General features: G+C 40.0%; 1 protein-coding gene across 6 annotated transcripts in view; it reads left to right on the top strand.

The window, feature by feature from the left end:
* The window catches only part of LOC143438912 (uncharacterized), a 29,982-nt gene extending 6,638 nt beyond the window's left edge, over positions 1 to 23,344 (top strand). For 3 of the 6 annotated variants that reach the window (XM_076924558.1, XM_076924554.1, XM_076924553.1), the window contains exons 5-8: positions 772 to 4,051; positions 21,626 to 21,752; positions 21,953 to 22,092; positions 23,154 to 23,344. In XM_076924558.1, coding sequence (XP_076780673.1) covers positions 772 to 1,897 — 1,126 coding nt within the window. In that variant the 3' untranslated portion in view covers positions 1,898 to 4,051; positions 21,626 to 21,752; positions 21,953 to 22,092; positions 23,154 to 23,344. The remainder of the gene's footprint in view (positions 1 to 771; positions 4,052 to 21,625; positions 21,753 to 21,952; positions 22,093 to 23,153) is intronic. The other 3 variants (XM_076924556.1, XM_076924555.1, XM_076924557.1) reach the window with 3 other exon arrangements.

Raw genomic sequence — 23,344 nt, 5'->3', positions numbered from 1 at the left:
GCTCGTATTCTTGTAGTGAAATTTTTAAGTTTATTGCAAGGTCAGTTTATGAGAGTCAAGAATGTTGTCATGGAGAAACATTAATCATGTCTACAATGAACAAAAAGTCAATGTGTGTGCATTCAATGTGGAAACCTTTCATTTGTTCTTCTTTTTTAATGGGTATATCAAGTGTCAGAATGGATGAAACCATGTGAGCATAGACATACTAAAAGGAACAATGTACCTCTATCTATTTCAGAACAATGAGAAGATATGTAGTATTCTGCCTTTGGTAGACTTTCTGAATATGATAGATGTTTTCAATTAATTGGTTTTCTGACTTTACTGGGAACATCCCAAAAGTCACACTGCAGAAAATCTCTATGGGTACTAGAAGTTTGTAAATTCTTTTGTTCATCCTGGTTCACAGTGCTGCTGTGGTGTGATGCACACAACAGAAAAAACTAAGAATTTAATCAGTGTTTTAATGCTCTGAGTTATCTCATATTTCTTATGACATGTTAAAAACATCATATAGAAATCTGATATAGATAAGGGATTCTATAAATGTGAGCCATGTAATAAATGCTCTTACCATCACAGGTATTTTCAAAGAGGTAAAGCAACCCACAGTGTGCAAGTACAATCATGAACATCAAAGTGATAAAACATTAAGATCTGAGTGTTCTTTATTATTAGACCAACTGTAAAATTTATTCATATTGGTAAAATGATTGATCAGAGTAATGAATGTGGTAAAGCTTTCACATGTGCCCATTATTGTTGCAGGCATGAAAGAAATCATACTGGAAAGAAACCTTATGAATGTAATCAATGTGGTAAAGCCTTTTCATGTCACAGTCATCTCCAATATCATAAAAGAACACATACCGGAGAGAAACCTTATGAATGTAATCAATGTGGTAAAGCCTTTTCATGTTACAGTAGTCTCCAAAGACATCAAAGAACACACACTGGAGAGAAACCTTATGAATGTAATCAATGTGGTAAAGCCTTTTTATGTCAGAGTAGTCTCCAATGTCATAAGAGAACACATACTGGAGAGAGACCTTATGAATGTAGTCAATGTGGTAAAGCCTTTGCAAGATCCAGTCATCTCCAATCTCATAAAAGAATACATACCGGAGAGAGACCTTATGAATGTAATCAATGTGCTAAAGCCTTTTCATCTCACAGTAGTCTCCAAATACATGAAAGAACACATACTGGAGAGAGACCTTATGAATGTAATCAATGTGGTAAAGCCTTTTCACGTCACAGTACTCTCCAAAGACATGAAAGAACACATACTGGAGAGAAACCTTATGAATGTACTCAATGTGGTAAAGCCTTTTCATCTCACAGTAGTCTCCAATGTCATAAGAGAACACATACTGGTGAGAGACCTTATGTATGTACTCAATGTGGTAAAGCCTTTTCATGTCACAGTAGTCTCCAAATACATGAAAGAACACATACTGGAGAGAAACCTTATGTATGTACTCAATGTGGTAAAGCATTTTCATCTCACAGTAGTCTCCAAAGACATGAAAGAACACATACTGGAGAGAAACCTTATGAATGTAATCAATGTGGTAAAGCCTTTTCATCTCACAGTAGTCTCCAATCTCATAAAAGAATACATACCGGAGAGAAACCTTATGAATGTACTCAATGTGTTAAAGCCTTTTCATGTTACAATAGTCTCCAAATACATGAAAGAACACATACTGGAGAGAAACCTTATGAATGTAATCAATGTGGTAAAGCCTTTTCATCTCACAGTAGTCTCCGATCTCATAAAACAGTACATACTGGAGAGAAACCTTATGAATGTACTCAATGTGGTAAAGCCTTTTCATGTCACAGTAGTCTCCAAAGACATAAAAGAACACATACCAGAGAGAAATCTTAGTTATGTAATCAATGTGGAAAAACCCATTTATAAGTGAAAAGGTTCCAAAGACATAAATGATCACATATTGGAGAGAAACTGTATGAATGTAATTAATATAGTAAAAGCCTTGTCACAAAGTTTTTGTCTTCAAAACCATAAAAGAACCCATATTGGAAAGAAATCTATGAATGCGATCATTGTGGTAAAAGCCTTTCCATAAGGATTTTTCACAAAAATGTAAAAGAACCCATATTGGACAGAACTATGAATGTAATCAATGTGCTAAAGCCTTTGCATGTCCATTGTGTAAATGTACCACATTTTCTGTATCCATTCCTCTCTGTTGAAGGACATCTGGGTTCTTTCCAGCTTCTGGCTATTATAAATAAGGCTGCTGTGAACATAGTGGAGTATGTGTCTTTGTTATATGCTGGAGCATCTTCTGGGTATATGCCCAGGAGTGGTATAGCTGGGTCCTCAGTTAGTGCTATGTCCAATTTTCTGAGGAACCGCCAGTCTGATTTCCAGAGTGGTTGCACCATCTTGCAATCCCACCAACATTGGAGGGGTGTTCCTCTTTCTCCACATCCTCACAGCATCTACTATCACCTGAGTTTTTGATCTCAGCCATTCTGATTGGTGTGAGGTGGAATCTCAGGGTTGTTTTGATTTTCATTTCCCTGATGACAAAGGATGTTGAATATTTCTTTAGGTGTTTTTCAACCATTTGAGTTTCCTCAGTTGAGAATTCTTTGTTTAGATCTGTACTCCATTTTTAATAGAGTTATTTGATTGTCTGGAGTCTAATTTGTTGAGTTCTTTGTATATATTGGATATTAGGCCTCTATTAGATGTAGGATTGGAAAAGATCTTTTCCCAATCTCTTGGTTGCCATTTTGTCCTATTGACAGTGTCCTTTGCCTTACAGAAGCTTTACAATTTTATGAGGTTGCATTTATCAATTCTTGTTCTGAGAGCATAAGCCAATTGTGTCCTTTTCAGGAACTTTTCCCCTGTGCCCATGTGTTCGAGGCTCTTCCCCACTTTCTCTTCTCTTCAGTTTCAGTGTATCTGGTTTTATGTGGAGGATCTTGATCCACTTGGATTTGAGCTTTGTACAAGGAGATAAGAATGGATTGATTTGCATCCTTCTACTTGCTGACCTCCAGTTGAACCAGCACCATTTGTTGAAAATGCTGTCCCTTTTCCACTGGATGGTTTTAGCTCCTTTGATCAAGCGACCATAGGTGTGTGGGTTCATTTCTGGGACTTCAAGTATATTTCATTGATCTTACTACCTGCTTCTGTACCAATACCATGCAGTTTTTATTACTATTGCTTTGTAGTACAGCTTGAGGTCAGGGATTGTAATTCCCCGAGTAGTTCTTTTATTGTTGAGAATAGTTTTCCCTATTCTGTTTTTTTTGTTATTCCCAATGAATTTGCAAATTTCTCTTTCTATCTCTATGAAGAATTGAGTTGGAATTTTGATGGGGATTTTATTGAATCTATATATTGCTTTTGGCAAGATGGCCATTTTTACTATATTAATCCTGCCAATCCATGAGCATGGGAGATCTTTTCATCTTCTGAGATCTTCAATGTCTTTCATCAGAGGCTTAAAGTTATTGTCTACAGATGTTTCCCTTGCTTGGTTAGATTCACACCCAGGAATTTTATATTATTTATGACTATTGTGAAAGGTGTCATTTTTCTAATCTCTTTCTCAGCCTGTTTATCCTTTGAGTAGAGGAAGGTTACTGATTTGTGTGAATTAATTTTACATCTAGTCACTTTTCTGAAATTCTTTATCAGGTTATCTGGTGGAAGTTTTGGGGTATACTTATGTATATTATCATATCATCTGCAAATAGTGATATTTTGACTTATTCCTTTTTTTATTTATATCCCTTTGATTTCCTTTTGTTGTCTAATTGCCCTGGCTAGGACTTTGAGTACTATATTGAATTGGTAGGGAGAGAGTGGGCAGCCTTACCTAGTCCCTGATTTTAGTGTGATTGCTTCAAGTTTCTGTGCCTGTGCAGGCTTGACTGGTCATCTGTGCCCTGCTCTTAGCTTTGTTTTGGATGCTGTGTGGAGACCTCAATGAAGCTCTCAAATCAAGTCATGGGGAGCACAGGATCACTGCCCACAATGGGTAGGAGCAGGCAGGTGAGCAGTGGGAGCTGGGGTACGGGGTTCTCTCTGGGGCTGCATGGGAAGCATCAGCCAGATGTGACCATCTGTGAGGTCCCTGGTGATGCCCCTCATGTGTTAAATCAGGAGGTAACCTCTGATCTTCACTATCATGAAGATTATGAAGTTATCAAGGTAACTTCACTATCATGGCTGATTCTGAATCTGCCCAAAACATTTGGACCAGTTGCTTTCTTGTAGAAATATGGGTGGTTTCTTTGACTCTGCAGCACACATGTCCAAACTGTTTTGTCTTTTATAGTATACATTAAGAAGACTGGCACAGCTGGGCAGTGGTGGCGCACACCTTCAATCCCAGCACTTGGGAATCAGAGGCAGACAGATTTCTGAGTTTGAACCCAGCCTGGTCTTCAGAGTGAGTTCCAGGTCAGCCAGGGCTACACAGAGAAACCCTGTCAACAAACAAACAAACAAAACCTGTTTTTAAGAAGACAGGTATAAATCTAACAGATCTGCTTTCATACATTACTTGGTTTTGTTTTGTTTAGTTTTTGTCAATTTTTTTTATTGCAGGTTTTTATATTGCTTTATTTTTTACTTTTAGTGTTTGATTATTATGTGGTAAAAGGACTTTTTTCCCTCCAATCTGTTGGGTGTTTTAGATGCTTCTTGTACATTAAGAGGCATATTCTTTGGTTTAGAAATTTTTCCTTTACAATTTCATTGAAAATATTTTCTAGACCTTTGGGCTGAAATTCTTCTTTCTCCTATTTCAATCATCTGTAGTTTTTCCCTTCTCATATGTTGAAGATTTCCTGGTTGTTTATAGCCAGGAAACTTTTAGTATCCACATTTTTTTGACCAATGTATCCATTTTGTTCTATTCATCTTTAATATCTGAGACTCTCTCTTCCTTTTCTGTTTTGTGGGTGAACCTTGTCTCTGTAGTTGTCAGTGCACAGGCAATTTCAATGGCCTGCTCTCAGGGACTTAGCAACTGCTTAAGTCAGACCCTGCCTCCATCACCTGCTGCTGTTGTCAAGTGTGCTTTGTATACAAGGACCACCAGCTACAGCTGCTCTTTATGTTTGTTCCCTGTCTCTGTTCTATGCACATGCCCCTTCTCTATTCTCTTTGTTTACTCTCAGGTCTCTCTCTCTGTTCCCCATCTGTGTGCCTGTCTGCAGGTCCTCTTCTTTGCCTCTATCCCTTCCCCAGGTTCTCACTCATCTCCCTTCCCCCAAACAAAGTCTTTTTTTTTTTTTTTTTTTTTTTTTTTGGTTTTCAAGACAGGATTTCTCTATATAATCCTGGAACTCACTCTGTAGACCAGGCTGGCCTCAAACTCAGAAATCCGCCTGCCTCTGCCTCCCAAATGCTGGGACTAAAGGCATGTGCCACCACCGCCTGGCTAAACAAAGTCTTTTGTACCATATCTGTTGCATGTTTTTATTTTTCAGGACCTGCTGTGATAGGATAGCTTGGATTTTTTGGTGACATATTTTCCTGGTTATTAATTTTATTATATTCCTACGCTGGTATCCAGGCCTCTGGGTTTGAAGTGATTATTGATTTAGGTACTGATTTCTGGATTTGTCTTGCTTGGGTGGAAATTTTGTTCCTGGGTTACTGTTTGATGTCTGGATTTACAGAAAAATTTGCCTGAGTGTTGCCTTTTTTTACTGGCCTGTTTGGTGGGTATCCTCAATGGGGAATGCTTGCTAATGTTAGGAGCAGGGAGAAGAGGTGGGCAGGAAGAGATGATCTTAGCAATCCACAAGGAGACATATTCAGGACAGAGGTAAAGCTGCCTCTGATGTTTAGTACAGTGTTGGGGGAAATGGTGATCATTGCATCTGGGATAACAAATAGTGTGGTAGATCTCTAGAAAGTTTACCTGTGTCCTGGCAGGGAAAGCATGTGGTTGAACAGGGACTGTGTGCCCAGGTGGGGCTGAGACTCAGGGATAAGGCAGAAAAGGAAGGGCAGGTGGGCATTGTCTATCTTATCTATAAGAGGCATGCACAGGGAGAGAGGCAACTTCCACTGGTATTCTGTCTCAAAGTAAGTGCAACTGATATGGATCTGCAGTAACAGATAGTGAGTTAGGTCTTTGGAAAAAGTACTTTTTTGACTGCCATGCATGGCTTGTGGTTGAACAGTAGTATCTTTCAATAATAAGGACCACAGGCACAAAGATGAGTTTGTAAAGCCCAATTAATTCTGTTTCTGCGAGTGCACAAAGTCCACTTGAGCAAACATCCTATGACAAATCCCCCTTGTCAACAGCCAGTCAAGGTATGACAGCAGAGTTAAGCTACATATAGATAACTAATACACCTTACAGAGAAAATGTTAGTCTACCCAACATGGTTGTCAGATGATTTAAAATATTAAGTTGCTGACCTGTATGTTAATGCCCCATTCTTGCTGTAACTGCAGTAAATACTGAGCACCTTTAGACTTGGTCTCTCAGTTTTGATCTCATGTGAGGCTAACTGGCGAGAATCCTTATTACAGAGCTCATAATAAACACCTCCATGTGTTTGCATTGCAATAGGCTCCTTGTTGGTCTTTGGGGTCTCTGTGACTTGGACATAACATCTTAGTGCATTGACCCAAGATCCTCATGACTTCCAACTAAAGGATTGAAAGGCCAGTTGTTAAGGTCCACCATTCTTTTGTCAGTGTTGGTGGCTTGTCTGTCAGATTTGTGTCTGTGTGCCTTAGTTTTTAGATTTTTCTTGAGTATTTGTGGAGGGAGATGACTAAATTGAACTTGGAACCCTGCTATACTGGATACGCTGGAGAGCTGTAGCTCCAAAGTGCTTCAAAGATGTTCCAGAGCCTAGTATAGTGGATGGTGTGCCTCTGGTTTTAATCTCTGGGAAGATTAGAGCAAACCAGGAGCCCAGGTACAGGGCCATCCTGTCTTCATTTTCTCCTCTGTACAAGTGTTGTCATATGCTGGGTAGCCTTTATTGCCCCCTTGTGGCTGTCTATTTTGTGTGTGCCACTTTGTTATTCACTGACTGAGGAAATGAGACAGACTCCACCCCAATTGATTTAGTTACTAGCCCCACACCTTGGGTTAAATCCTTCTGAACAACAGGACTTAGACCTTGCATGTCCCCATTTTCATTTTAGATTTCACTAATTTGGATATTCTTCATCTTTTAGTAAGGCTTTGACTATCTTGCCTAATAAAAGGCTCAAAGGACCAATTTCATGTTTCATTGATTCTTTGCATTCTTCTCTTTCTATTTTGTTGATTTCAGCCCCCAACTGATAATTTACTGTTGTCTAATCCTTTTTTCATTGCTCACTTGTTTCTGTTCTAGAATTTAAAGCATGCTGTTGAATTGCTAGTATGAGAGCTTTCTAAATTTTTCATGTAGGCATATGAACTTTTTTCTTACCACTACACTCATTTTCTTTGTGTTCCATATGATTCTGCATGTTGCATATTCATTTGCAATGAATTCTAGACAGTATCTAATTTTTTTCTCTATATTTGTCTTAAGCTATTTTTCATTCAGTAGTGAGGTGTTCAGTTTCCATGAGTTTGTAAGCTTTGTGTTCTTTATGGTTTTGTTGATATCCAGCTGTAATCCATGGTGGTCTGATAGGATTCATGGTGTTATTTCAATATTCGTATATGTATTGCGGTTAGAAGTGTGTTTGAATATGTGTTCAGTTTACAAGTAAGATTCATGAGGTGCTGAGCAGAAGGCATATTCTCCTGTATTTCAGTAGAATGTTCTCAAAGTATCAGCTGGACTCATGTTCAAGTTGTAAGTTAGCTGGAATATTTCTCTCTCTCTTTTTTTTTTTTTTTTTTTTTTTTGGAGGGTGTAGGTGTCTGGAGAATTTGTCCACTGGTGAGAATGGGGTATTGAAATCTCGGAATATAAGTGAATGAGTGTTATGTGATTTTAGATTTAAAACGCTTTCTTTAATGAAGGTTGGTGATCATGTGTTTAAGGCATAGATGTTAAAACTTGAAATGTCATCTTTGGTGATTTTTTTTTTCCTTTAAGAAATTTGAAAAAAAAAAAGCCGGGCGGTGGTGGCACACGCCTTTAATCCCAGCACTTGGGAGGCAGAGGCAGGCAGATTTCTGAGTTCGAGGCCAGCCTGGTCTACAGAGTGAGTTCCAGGACAGCCAGGACTACACAGAGAAACCCTGTCTCGAAAAACAAAAAAACAAAAAAACAAAACAAAAAAAAAAGAAAAGAAAAGAAAAAAGAAAAAAAGAGAAATTTGTAGTGTCTTTATCTGATTCTTTTGATTAATTGTTTAATATCTATTTTTACATTTTAAGATGACTACACCAACTTGCTCCTTTGGTCCATTTGCTTGGAATATCTTTTTACATTCCTTTACCTTGAATTAATGCCTATTCTCAATGTTGAGCTATATTTCTTGTCTGCAATTGAAGGATAGATTTTTATTAGCATCTATTTGGTTAGCCTTTGTCTTTTTATTGGTGAACTGTGGTCTTTGATACTGAGAGTGTCAATGAACAGTGATTGATTCAGAGGAACCCACCCCAAATGATTTTAGAGTCATGTGAAAATCACTCTGCACACTCATTCTTCTCAAGAATGTAGTTTTACCATATCACTGTGCCCTACCCTGTCATTACCAACTATTTCAGGTTAACTATTTCTCACTTGCTCCAGTCAGAGCCCCACCAAGATGACTTGTATCTTTTTCTGTGATCAGGAATGTGTCTTCTTGCTTTGGGCCTTCCCCACCCCGAGGCCCGAGGAATGTTAATCCAGCAAGTGTCCTCTGATTCAGGGATAATGCCCTCCACCTGGTACTGGGTGTTCTGATTATTATACAGGAGACTTCATTTTAGGGTCCATTCTGTTTGGTGTTTTGATGATCCTTTTACTTTGATAGGTACCTCCCTCCTTATGTTAGAAAATTTTTCTTCTAAGATTTTGTCATCACCAGTGGTGGTGGTGCATGCCTTTAATCCCAGCACTTGGGAGGCAGAAGCAGGCTGATTTCTGAGTTCGAGGCCAGCCTGGTATACAGAGTAAGTTCCAGGACAGCCAGGGCTACACAGAGAAACCTTGTCTGGAAAAAAAAAAAAAGATTTTGTCATCAATATTTTCTGAGAATTTGATCTAATATACTTCCTCTAGTCCTAGTATCCTTATGTTTTATCCATTTCCAATGACCTAGATATTCTAGATATTTTATGTCAGGAAGGTTTAGATTTAACATATGCTTTGTGTGATATTTCCATCCCTTCTATTGTATCTTCAATGTTTGAGATTTGTCTTTCATCTCTGTATTTTGTTTGTGAATTTTGCCTCCGTAGTTTCTTTTTGCAGTCCTAAAGTTTTGTTTTCATCATTCCCTCAGTTTGTGCTTTTGTTATTGTTTCTATTTCCACTTTTAGGTATTAAACAGTTTTGTTTCCTACTACTCTTGGTTTGTTTTTCTTGGCTTTATTTGTAAGATTTGTTCATTTCCTCCACTTTTTTTTTGTTTGTATTTTCCTGGCTGTCTTTGAGGTATTTATTGATTTCCTCCAATTGTGCTTTCCTCGATTTCTTTAAGTGATTTCATCATTTCCACTTTAAGGACCTCTATCATCTTCATACAGTTGGTTTCAAAGCCTTTTTCTTGTACTTCAGCTATGTTGGAATATTTAAGACCTTCTTTGGCAATATAAATGGGCTCACACTCATTAACCAGAGGGTGATAAATGTTACTCCTTATTACAGAATCAAGGACCAACATCATGGAATGGAATGTGGCTATAACTTCTGGAAGTGAAAAGGTCTATTTTATGTCAATGTACTTGATATACAATAGTTGGTGTTCACACAATGAAATTTGCGGTGGGACCCATCATAGGCTCCATGACAGATTCCATGAAGTATTCAGCTTACATTTAACCCAATGTTTGATTAATGCCATGGTTGTTTTCTTCTCCTTAAATTGGACAGGGAGGCAAATGAAGCACTTTTTAAATAAGTTACTTTTGTTGAGATGATTGTTTTAATAACACAGCTTCCAATCTCTAACCCTGGAATCACCATTACAAAAAAAGACCTGATGGTAACAGGGTAATAATTTTCTAATTTGCCAGCATGTATTTATTTATGTCAGGTGAATGAAGACAAACTAGATTAATATGTATATAATTTATGAATTTTTGCATAATCCAAGGAATGTTGAATTTCCAACTTTGGAGATATTTCCAATGCACTTTCAGTGTTAAGTTAGGTCAGATGATTGAGACACAGGCCATTGGCTGTAGCTGTGTGTGTCACATTACAGATCACAGAAGTTAACATTGCACATAGCAGCCAGGTCAAAGAGTAGTGAATTAATGCCACTTTCTCTGCCAGGAAGCCATCTATCTGCTCTTTTTCAAACTCAATGTAGATGTATATTTTTTCAATTATGTTTCCTTTTTCCTTTTTTAATTAAATTTTTAAAAATTATTAACATTCTAACATTGCACCCTTTCTGGTCCCTCTTCCCTGTGGTCTTCTCCCCATCTTCTTCCCTGATGCCTCTTGAGAGGTTTCTCTCCCACCCACCCACATGGACCTCTCCTCCAACAGCTTCCCTTTTTCCTGGGGCATCAAGTTTCTACAGGGTTAAGTAAATCCTCTCCCATGTTGGCCAGACAAGGCAGTCCTCTGCTGCACACATGCCCGGGTTCATGAATTATCTCCTGTATGCCCCTTGGTTTTTGGTTTAGACTCTGGAAGCCCTAAAGTGTCCATGTTAGTTGACACTGTTGTTATTCCTATGGGGTTGCCATCTTCTTCACCTCCTTAAGTCTTTCTTCTGGCTCTTCCATATGAAACATTTAACCCTACAAATATATATATATATATATATATATATATATATATATATATATATAGATGATAGATAGATAGATAGATAGATAGATAGATAGATAGATAAAATCAACAAGATAGATAAGCTTTTAGCCAAACTAATGAAAGGACACAGAGACAATATCCTAATTACCAAAATCAGAAATGAAAAGGGAGACATAAAATTATATATATTTTCTCCTCAGCACCTCATGGTATCTTCTCCAAAATTGACCATGTAATCTGTCACAAATCGCCGGGCAGTGGTGGTACACTCCTTTAATCCCAGCACTTGGGAGGCAGAGGCAGGTGATTTCTGAGTTCCAGGCCAGCCTGGTCTACAGAGTGAGTTCCAGGACAGCCAGGGCTACACAGAGAAACCCAGTCTCGAAGAAAACCAAAAAAAAAAAAAAAAAGAAAAAGAAAAAAGAAAAAAAAACCTATCACAAATCAAGCCTCATCAGATACAAGAAGACTCAAATATTCTCATGCATCCTATCAAATCAGTACAGACTAATCTGGACTTCAGTAATTACAAAAACATCAGAAAACCACATTCTGAACAACTTTCTACACAATGATAACTTGCTCAGGAAATAAAAGACTAGACTCTAGAATTCAATGAGAATGAAGACATAGAATACCCAAACTTATGGGACACAGTGAAAGCAGTGGTAAGACAAAAATTCATAGCACTAAGTACCCTCATAAACATGCCAGAGAGATCCTACACAAGCAACTTAACAGCACACCAGAAAGCTTTAGAACAAACAGAAGTCAACACGCTAAGAGACATAGACACCAGGAAATAATCAAACTCAGGGCAGATGTGTGTCCCTTGTTCTGGAGGGTGTCCCACGACGATCTCCGGCCCAGCTCGGGACAGGGTGCAAGCAGGAGATTGCCTGCCTTCATTGCTGCCTCTACTTGAGTTTCTGCTGTTGCCGCCCAGTCACTCCCAGGTGCTGCACCTGTCTCCATGCTGAGCTGGCCCAGGCTGGGCCAATAAGGAGCTGGCTAGCTGGCAAGGAGGCAGCTTGGTGTTCCAGGCAGGTTCTGGGAGAGCAGATCTCTTCCCAAGTGTTACAGCTCTTGCTACAGAAGCTACAGGATGATTCTCATACACTTTACTTCCCCTGAATAGAGCCCTTATATACAGTTTCAGAGTATGTTAGGGTCAGTCAGCAGATAACATCTATTGACTTGGTCCAAGAGCTTGGATATATCTAATCTACATGTGGGAGAGCCTGAGGCACTGCTCCTCCTGACTGATGGCCATAGACCTCTCTGTGGGCTCTGGAGGGCTAAAGCTAAATGAACCAGGGCCTGGGAGCAGAGTGGAACACCTGCCGTCCAAGAAAAGTCTGGGGTTCAGGGCCTATGCTCTACAAGGCACCCAGCTGCTTCTCACTGCCCACCTCCACACAGGGAAAAATGAACCAATTAGAAACAAAGAGGACAGTACAGAGACTCAACAAAAGAACCAAGAGCTGGTTCTTTGACAAAATCAACAAGATAGAAAAGCCATTAGCCAGACTAACCAGAGGGCACAGAGACAGTATCCAAATTAAGAAAATCAGAAATGAAAAGGTAGACATAACAAGAGAAACTGAGGAATTAAAAAAAAAAAAACATTAGTTCTTTCTATAAACTAGAAAATCTAGATGAAATGTGTAGCCAGAGAAAAGGGCAATTATCTAGACAGATAACATAAACCCAAATTAAATCAAGATCAGGTAAATTATCTAAACTGTAGTATAACCCCTTAGGAAATCAAAGCAGGCATTATAAACCTCCTGTCCAAGAGAAGGCAAGAACTAAATAGTTTTATTGCAGAATTCTACCAGACCTTCAAAGAAGAGCTAAGACCAATACACCTTAGACTATTCCACAAAATAGAAACAGAAGGAATGCTACCAAATTCATTCTACATAGATTTGTTTTAAAAGTCAATTATTGATTTCAAATGCAACACTGCTATACTTTCTTTTTGGTTCTCATTCCCCTTCAATCCCAAGTCATTAAGAATTTCTTTCTGGGCTGGAGACATGGCTCAGTGGTTAAGAGCATTGACTGCTCTTCCAGAGGTCCTGAGTTCAATTCCCAGCAACCACATGGTGTCTCACAACCTTCTGTAATGGGATCCAATGCCCTCCTCTGGTGTGTCTGAAGACAGCAACAGTGTACTTACACGTAAAACAAATAAATCTTTTTTTAAAAAAAAACATTTCCCACTTTTTAAAATTCCTGCTTATTATTTATTTCTGTTTATATCAATGTTGCCTGTAGCTGAAGCTTGCCTCTGTATGTAATTGAAAATTGCTTTGAGCACCCAATCTTTCTCTGCTGCTCAGTGCTGCAAAGAATGTTGTTTGGAGCGTTTGGCAGGTGTTTATTGTGAATCATAGATTTTGAATATTGGAGCAAGGCTTTACCATCAACTCTATCCATCTATCTTCCCTTGAAAAGAAATATCTTGGCCTGCTATTCCATTTTAGTAGAAATTGTACATGTCATGCCAGGGAAATGTCATTTTTTTGATAGAGGCTTTAGTAGAAGAAGGCAAATGCTCTGAGGAAAGCTCAGGAAAGGTCTGAAGTCAGGTTCTGGTAAGTGCAGGATCATTGCTCTCAGAGGGGAGAAGCAGGAGGCTGAACAGCCAGAGCTGGAATGGTGGGTTCTCCCCCAGGGCTGGGTGGGGTAAGATTCCTTCTGAAGGATATGTACACATGCTAATGGGGTACAAACAACTTCTGAGATTTGGAAAAGGTCTGGCCCTGCACAGGAATCACACTTTAACCTTGAGGAGTGGTAAGACTTACTGGCCTATCAATGCTTCCAAGCAGACCTGCCAATCAGACAAGAAGGCAGGTTCTTCCAGATGCCAGTCTGCAAGTTCACTGTTCCTGTGCAGTCTTAAGTGGCTCTCTGTGTCCTGCTCTGAGCTCTGCTATGGGTGCTGTGTGAAGACCTCAGGGAAGCTCTGAAATCGAGTCATGGTGAGCACAGGATCACTGCCCACAATGGGTAGGGGCAGGTGGCTGAGCAGTAAAAGCTGGGGTGCTGGGTCCTCTCTGGGGCTGCATGGGAAGCATCAGCCAGATGTGACCACCTGTGAGGTCCCTGGTGATGCTCCTCACATGTTAGATCAGGAGGTGACCTCTAAGGAACATCACTATTATGACTGATTCTGAATCTGCCCAAAACATTTGGACCAGTTGCTTTCATGTAGAAACATGGGTGGTTTCTCTGATTCTGCAGCACATGTGTCCAAATCCTTTTGTCTTTTATAGAATACATTAGGAAGACAGGCATAGCTGGGCAGTGCACGCCTATAATCCCAGCACTTGGGAGGCAGAGGCAGGAGGATTTCTGAGTTTGAACCCAGCCTGGTCTAAAGAGTGAGTTCCAAGACAGCCAGGACTACACAGACAAACCCTGTCTCAAAAACAAACACACAAACAAACAAAACCTGTTTTTAAAAAGACAGCCATAAATCTAACAGATCTGTTTTCATACATTGCTTGTTTTTGTTTTGTTTAGTTTTTGTTAATTTTTTATTGCAGTTTTTTTATATTGCTTTTTTTTTATGTTTAGTGTTTATTATGTGTTAAAGCGACTTTTTTTTTTCTCCAATCTGTTAGGTGTTTTGGGTGCTTCTTGTACATTAACAGGCATCTTCTTTGGTTTAGGAAATTTTTTCTTTATGATTTCATTGAAAATATTTTCTAGACCTTTGGGCTGATACTCTTCTTTCTCTATTCCAGTCATCTGTAGTTTTCCCTTCTCATATGTTGCAGAATTACTGGTTGTTTAGGGCCAGAAAACATTTAGAATCCACATTTTTTGATGATGTATTCATTTTGTCATATTCATATTTAATGTCTGAGATTCTCTCTTCCTTTCCTGTTCCCTGGGTGAACCTTGCCTCTGTAGTGGTCAGTGCACAGGCAATTTCAATGCTCTGCTCTCAGGGACTTAGCAACTGCTTAAGTCATTCCTTGACTTCATCACCTGCTGCTGTTGTCAAGTGTGCTTTATATACAAGGATCACCAGCTACACAGCTCTCTATGTTTGTTCCCTGTCTCTGTTCTCTGCACATGCCCCTTCTCCATTTTCTTTCTCTACTCTCAGGTCTTTCTCTCTGCTCCCTGTCTGTGTGCCTGTGTGCAGGTTCTCTTCTTTGCCTCTACTCCTTCCCCAGGTTCTCACTCATCTCCCTACCCCCCAAACAACCTCTTTTGTACCATCTCTGTTGCATGTTTTAATTTCTCAGGACCTGCTGTGAAAGGATAGGTTGGCTCATTTGGGGACTTATTTTTCTGGCTGTTATTTATTATATTCCTATGCTGGTATCTAGGCCTCTGGGTTTGAAGTGATTATTATCTCGGTACTGATTACTGGATTTGTCTTGCTTGGGTGGGAGTTTTGTTCCTGGGTTACTGTTTGATGTCTGGATTTACAGAGAAAGTTGCCTAATGTTGCCTCTTTTACTGGCCTGTTTGGTGGGTATCCTCAATAGGGAATACTGGGTATTGTTGTGAGCAGGGAAAAGACATGGGCAAGAAGAGATGATCTTAGCAATCCACAAGGAGACATAGTCAGGACAGAGGTAAAGCTGTCTCTGGTGTTTAGTACACTGCTAGGGGAAATTGTGATCATTGCATCTGGGATAAAATACAGTGTGGTAGATCTATAGAAAGCTTACCTTGTGTCCTGGCAGGTAAAGCATGTGTTTGAACAGGAACTGTCTGCCCAAGTGGGGCTGAGATACAGGGATGATGCAGGAAAGGAAGGGCAGGTGGGCATTGTCTATCTTATCTATAAGAGGCATGCACAGGGGAGAGACACTGGTATTCTGTCTCAGAGTAAGTTCAACTGATATTAGGATCTGCAGTAACAGATAGTGAGGCAGGTCTTTGGATAAACTACCTTTTTGACTGCCATGCATGGCTTGTGGACGAACAGGAGCATCTTTCAATAATAAGGACCACAGGCACAAAGATGAGTTTGTAAAGCTCAATCAATTCTGTTTTGAGAGCTCACAAAATCCACTTGAGCAAACATCCTATGGCAAGCCTCCCTTGTAAACAGCCAGTCAAGGTACGACAGCTGAGCTAAGCTACATCTACTTAACTAATACACCTTACAGAAAAAAAGTTAACCTAGCCATAATGGTTGTCAGATGATTTTGCCCCTTGATTGTTTCTTGTAGATTATGCCAGACATGTAGTTTCTAAAATATTAAGTTGCTGACCTGTATGTTAATGTCTCAATCTTGCATTTGTAACTTTTACCTGCAATAAATACCCAGCACCCCTAGATTGGTCTCTCAGTTTCGATCTCCTGAGGCTGACTGGAGAGAATCCTTATTACAGAGCTCATAATAAAGACCTCCATGTGTTTGCATTGCAATAGGCTCCTTGTTGGTCTCTGGGTGTCCCTGTGACTTGGACATAACATCTTGGTGCATTGACTGGAACCCCAAGACCCTCAGAACTCCCAACTAAAGGATTGAAAGGCAGGTGTTTAAGATGCACCATTGTTGTTTCTGTGTCAGTGGCTTGTCTGCCAGATTTGTGTGTGTGCCTTGGTTTTCAGGTTTTTCTTGAGTATATGTGGAGGGAGATGACTAAATTGAACGTGGAACCCTGCTACAGTGGATACGCTGGAGAGTCGTAACCCCAAAGTGCTTCAAAGATGTTCCAGAGACTGTGTGCCTCTGGTCTTAATTTCTGGGAAGGTTAGAGCAGACTTGGAACCTTGCTACAGGGCTCACAGCTGCCATCCTGTCTTCATTTTCTCCTCTGTCCAAGTGGAGGAATCTGCTGGGTAGCCTTTACCGCCCCCTTGTGCCTGTCTGTTTTGTGTGTGGCACTTTCTTATTCTGTGACTGAGAGAGGAAATGAGACTGTTTCCATTCCAATTGATTTAGTTACTTACCCCTCACATTGGGTTAAATCCTTCTTACCAACAAAACTAAGACCCATTGCATCCAGGGCACAATCACATTCTTCCTACTTTATTTTACAGGGTGGAAAAGACAAAGACCTCATTTTTCCCTCCCCTCCTGTTGCGCTTACTGGAGCCCGATGTTGGACGCCAAACTGTTGCTGCCCGTACTGCCCGTTCTGGTCCGAGGGTCAGGGTCTAGCGAGAGAGAGAGAGAGAGAGAGAGAGAGAGAGAGAGAGAGAGAGAGAGGATAAAGGGGAAGAGACGCAAAGAATGGAGACAAGACAGAGATTCTGATCAAGTCTCGTTTATTGAAGGGAATTCTAAGCTATTTATAGGCTTTTGCCACGTGCCTTGTAGGCGCGTGGATACCACGTGCCTTGCAGGTGTTGATATGATGTAAGCCTTACAGGCGTCTATAGCGTGGACAGCACGTGCACCGAAATGCCTTGCAGGCGTGGATAGCACGTGTGCCTTACAGGCATGTATGGCGTAGATAGCACGTGGACAGCACGTGAACTGCAATACCTTGCAGGCGTGGCCACCACGTGCACCTTGCAGCTGGGGGCAGTAAACAGCAACACAAAATATGTGGGATATCAGAGTGTGCTTCAGCTGTTGTAGGCTATTGAAAACCAAATCTTTCGTCAGGGTATATGGTTCCAGATGGCTGCAAAGTTGATCTAGCCGCTTTCTGCTAAAGTCGGCTCCCAACACCCTCCCGTTCTACCCTCTGCCTAGTCCATGTGTGACTCTGTAGTTTTGGAGTTGTCATTAGATGGAAGGTTGTTCTTCATCCATTACAACAGAGTTAGCATATCTTCCTTGGACCAGAGGCCTTTGGGGAGGCCATTTCCAGGTCTGTGGAGCAATCTGTTTCTCTACCCACCTTCCAGCTGTTTTAGCCACATCTTTCATAGCACTGGCCTGGGAACCCAGGTTTAAAGATGCTCACCCCAGGTCAGCACAGCCTCTGAGCTCCCCATTCCAGTGTATCCTTCCCTGCTTTGAGCCAGGTACCCTCCCTATTTTGTCCTTGCTCAGCCATAACTCCAACTCCCTCTTGTGGTGGCAGGGGCTTCTGTAATTGATGTGGTTAAATCATTGGTTTGGGGTTTTTACCCAAACTTCCTCATTTATTATTGTGTCTGTATCATAGTTGTTTTTAGTTCCCAATATTTTAGAGCTTCAGTCACCTGAAGGAGCCTCAATCAAGGGCATGCCCCATCAGAATGGCTGGTTGCTATGTCTGTGAGAGATAGTGTTAATGATTGATTAGGAAGGCTCTTCCACTGAGGTTGGCAATATCCCTAAGCAAGTAGGCCAGTGCTGGATGAGAGAGCAGGCTGAGCATGAGACAATAACCAAGCAAGAGAGCAAGCCAGGAGACAGTGTTTGCCCATACTTTTTGCTTTCAGTTTCTAATCTAAGCTCCCAGAATGATGGACTGTGATCTGACAGAACCATGTACAAGAACTATTTATTACCTGAGATGCTTTTGCTCAGAAGATTCAATCACAGCAGCAGAGTAGCAAGTTAGAACAACAACAACAACAACAACAACAACAACAGCAACAACAACAATGGTATCAAAATGTGATTATGCTGCTGGACAGAATCTATGTTCTCTTTTGAAGGACTGTGGAGAATATCAGAAATTGAGATGGCAAAAGTCATAGAAAGCTGTACATAGATCTTAACCTGTTGTTCTCATAGGACTGATTGGGGTGTTAACAGTAGTGCAGCCAAAGGTAGTTGAGGTCATGCTAGTTCAGTGGAAAATAGACTCTGTGAAAACTTTAGCTAGAGGTCATTTGTGTGATATTTCAGCCAAAAATCTTTCTTACTTGGCTTATGCCCTGAGACATTGTGTAGGGCAAAATTTAAAACTAATATGCTGATTTGTATATTTTATTTTATTTATATGTATTGTTCTCTTTTCCTGTTTATTTATATATTCCATTATATCTCAGTTACTACCCCCTCCCCATTCCATCTTCCACAGTACCTCATTCCTGACTTTTTTTTCTCCTCAGGGAGGGTGGGTGGCCACTTGATTATCCCCCAGCCATGGCATGTCAAGTCTCTGCAGGGTTAAGCACATCCTCTCCTACTGATGTCAGACAGGCCAGCCAAGTATGGGGAATACTTTGGACAGATAGGCAACACCTTAAGGGACATCCCCCACTCCAGTTGTTGGGGAACCCACGTGAAGACTGAGTTACACATGTAGTATATTTATGCTGGGGACCTCTGTCCATCCTGTGTATACTCTTTGGTGGGTGACTCAGTTTCTGAGAGTCTCCTAGGGTCCAGGTTAGTTAACTCTGGTGGTCTTCTTATACACTTCCTGTTCTTTCAGAGGCCATCAATCATTTCCCCCAAGTCTTCCACAAGACTCCCTGAGCCTTCTCCAATGTTAGGCTGTGGGTGTCTGCATCTGTTTCAGTCAGGTGCTGGATGGAGACTCTCAGAGGACAATTATGCTAAACTACTGTCTGCAAGTATAACAGAGTATCTTCACTAATGTCAGGGACTAATCCTTGCCTTTGGGATGGGTCTCAAGTTGGACTGGGTATATTTTGGTCATTCCCTCAGTCTCTACTCCATCTTTGTGCCTGCGTTTCTTGTAGACAAGACCAATTTTGGGTGGAATGGTTTTTGGTTTGGTTTGTGTCCTTAACTCTGCACTGGGGGTCCTGCCTTGCTGCAGGATATGGCCTCTGCAGGGTTCATATCTCACTGCTATGCATCTCAGTTAAATTCACCTTGGTGCCCTCAAATTCATGGTCTCTGTCACATCTTATAGATGCCTCCACCCTCCCACCCCTGCCAGGTGCAAATTTCAATTCAATATTCTGTCCCTCTGTCCCTCTCTGTCTCTCACCACACCTGTTCCTTACCCTCCTTTCCTTTTGTTATCTGTTCTCCCATCCAGTTCTTTCTCTTCCATCTGCCTCCTATGACTGTTTTATTCCCACTTCTCAGTGAGAGTCAACCATGATCATTTGGGCCTTCTTTCTTGTTTATTTTCTTTGGGTCTATGAAGTATTGTGTGGCTTTTCTGTATTTTATGATTACTATTCACTTGTAAGTGAGTACATACATGCATGTGCTTTTTAGGTCTGGGTTACCTCACTCAGGATAATAGTTTCTAGTTGTATCCATTTGCCTGCAAAATTCATGATGTCCTTCTATTTATTAACTAAATGATGTTTCATTTTGTAAATGAACCACATTTTCTATATCCATATTTTGGCTGTGGGACATTTGGATTCTTCCAGTTTCAAGCTGTTATAAATAAAATGGCTATGAACTTTGTGAAGTCCCTACTCTAGATCACCCACCCTCACAGAGTTCCTTCCTCCAATATTCTCTTTTTCTTCTTTGAGAAGGTGTGGGCCCCTGGGTATCTCCACACCATGGGCATCTAGTTTCTGCTGGGTTAAGTGCATCCTCTCCCACTGAGGCCAGACCTGGCAGCCCAGTTAAGGAAACAGATTCCAGAAATAGGCAGTAGCTTTAGGGACAGCACCTGCTACAATTGTTGGAGGACCCTCATGAAGACTGAGCTGCACATCTGCTACATATGTTTCAGGGACCTTAGTCCAGACTGTGTATGCTATTTCATTTGTGGATCAGTCTGTGAGTGTTCCCAAGGGTCCAGGTCAGTTGAGACTGTTGGTCTTCCTGTGGAGTAGTTCCTATCCTCTTCAGGGCCATCAATTCTTCCCCCAACTCTTCCATAACAGTCCCCAAGGACCATTCAATGTTTGACTGTTTTTCTTCGGATCTATTTCAGTCAGCTGATGGATGGGGCCTCTTAATGGACAATTATTCAAGGCTCCTATGTGGGAGCCTAACAGAGTATCCCTAATAATGTCATGGATTGTGCTTGTTCATAAGGAGGGTCTCCAGCTGGGCAAGTTTTCATTAACAATTCCCTCAGTCTCTGCTCCAGCTTTACCCATGCATTTTATTTAGTCAGGACATATTTTGTTCTGTGTCTACTGTGCTGTGGTTGAAACTGATTCTTCCACTTTCTTCTCACACTCCCATACAGTCCCCATTTGTTCTCAGTCCCTAAATCACATAAGATACAGTATAAACATTTGCTATTCAATGCTAAGCTATTTTGCAAGCATGGTGGTTTTATATTTTTAACTTTATATATTTTGTTTTTTTTGTTTTCAAGACAAAATTTCTCTGTGAAGCACTTCCTGTGCTGATAGTAGATATAGAAACCACAGAAGCCACCTGACATGTTTTTGTAAAATAAGCACATGCTTCTGTGCAGCTCTTCATCCACATCTTTTATTTTAAAATTTAGCCAAATATATAGGTTATATTCTATTTCTCCAGATGGCATATGTTCATAATATCAATACTGCCTGAGGCTTCAGACTCATTGGATTCCAGGTGTATGTCGTTCTGCCCAACTAATTTTTGGTTAATTTTTGGTTAATTAATGCTTGCTCATAATTTTTGTAGTTAGTAATTGTTCATACAGCTTTTTAGATGTTTGCTCAGTACAGTTGATCTGTTTCCCCCTTGCAAGGCTATATCATATTCAAAGGGATCAGAAGCAACACAGGTGAAACTTATAATTCAGTTTCCTTCTAAAATGACAGAATGATTAGATTATAACTTCTGTTTCAGGAAATAAGTGGAGGAAGCACTAGAATTACATTATTACAATGTCTAGAAAGTATCCATTTATTTACAGTAATGTCACGATCATGCTTTGTGTTGTACACATGTATGGGATATTTTAGGATGCAGTGACTTATGAGGACGTGCACGTGAACTTTACGGCAGAAGAGTGGAATTTGCTGGATCCTTCCCAGAAGAATCTCTACAAATATGTGATGCTGGAGACCTACCAGAATCTCACTGCTACAGGTAAGACTGTGAATTATGTTTTGTTTTTCAAAATAATGGAACAAGTGATTCTTCATTATTGATGATCCTCTGTTATTTCAATTGAGAACAAGGAAGATTAAGCTGAATAAATCAGGTTCAGTGCTGTCAAAATTCAGAGTAACTTCAATTTTACCTAATTTCCAATACTATATTATTCATTTTCTGACACTCTGTTTTAGGTTACAGATAGGATGCTCATCATATTGAAGAACAACGTCAAAGTTCTAGGAGGCATGAAAGGTAGTTTTCATGTGCAAGCTGATACAAATACGCCTGTGAGGAAATTTTAATGTGCTCTGGAAGCTCTAAATAAAAGCAAGTATGTAAAAAAAAAATCAGTCCTTTAAGTAGAGCTATGATTATAATATTCTCGAAAAAGCCATGTTCCTCAATGTCAGTTATCTGATTTATGTTTGTAAGCCATTCCTCTAAGGAAGAAGATGAGGCAACAATGCCTTAAGAGATACCTTTAATTGATTTGTAGCTCCATTAGAGCTTTGCTGTGGGACTACCAATCTGAATAGTCTCATAATACTTAGATGTTGCACATTGAATAGTGATAAATATATATCCAAAGCCAACCAATAAGCAAATAGTCCATAGTAAATTTGGTGATACTCATATTCTTGTAGTGACATTTCTAAGTTTATTGAGTAGTCAGTTAGTAAGAGTGAAGAAAGTCATAGAGAAACCTTAATCCATATACCACATGTTTACAAAGAACAAAATGTCAAATGGTGTGAATTCAATTTGGAAAACTTTCACTCATCCTTCTTTTAATGGGTATATCAAGTGTCAGAATGGATAAAACCTTGTGAGCATAGGGATGTTGAAAGAAGCAACGTACCTCTTCCTACTCTGGAAAAATGAGAAGATATGTAGTATTCTGTCTTTGGTAGACTTTCTGAATATGATAGACATTTGCAATTCATTGGTTTTCTGACATTACCAGGGAAATGCCCACATCACACTGCAGAAAATCTCTATGGGTACTAGAAGTTTGGAAATTCTTCTGTTTGTCCTGGCTCACAGTGCTGCTGTGGTGTGATTCACACTACAGGAAATACTAAGAAAGCAATCAGTGTTTTAATACCTTGATATCATCAGACATGTGAAATATATCATATAGAAATCTCATATAGAAAAAGGATGTTATAAATGTGAGCCATGTAGTAAATGCTCTTACCATCATAGATATTTTCAAAGAGGTAAAGCAACCCACAGTGAGCAAGTACAACCATGAACATCAAAGTGATAAAACATTAAGATCTGAGTGTTCTTTATTATTAAACCAACTGTAAAATTTATTCATATTGGTAAAATGATTGATCAGGCTAATGAATGTGGTAAAGCTTTTACATGTTCCCATTATTGTTGCAGGCATGAAAGAAGTCATACTGGAGAGAAACCTTATGAATATAACCAATGTGGTAAAGCCTTTTCAAGTCACAGTCCTCTCTGATCTCATAAAAGAATACATACTGGAGAGAAACCTTATGAATGTAATCAGTGTGGTAAAGCCTTTTAAAGCTTCTGTGACAGGTTCAATGAAGGGTTATGGGGAAATCAAA

Source organism: Arvicanthis niloticus, chromosome 26, assembly GCF_011762505.2.
Source record: "Arvicanthis niloticus isolate mArvNil1 chromosome 26, mArvNil1.pat.X, whole genome shotgun sequence".
Taxonomy (NCBI): domain Eukaryota; kingdom Metazoa; phylum Chordata; class Mammalia; order Rodentia; family Muridae; genus Arvicanthis; species Arvicanthis niloticus.
The sequence above is the reverse complement of the archived record's forward strand: the minus strand, read 5'-3'. Positions and strand labels throughout refer to the sequence as shown.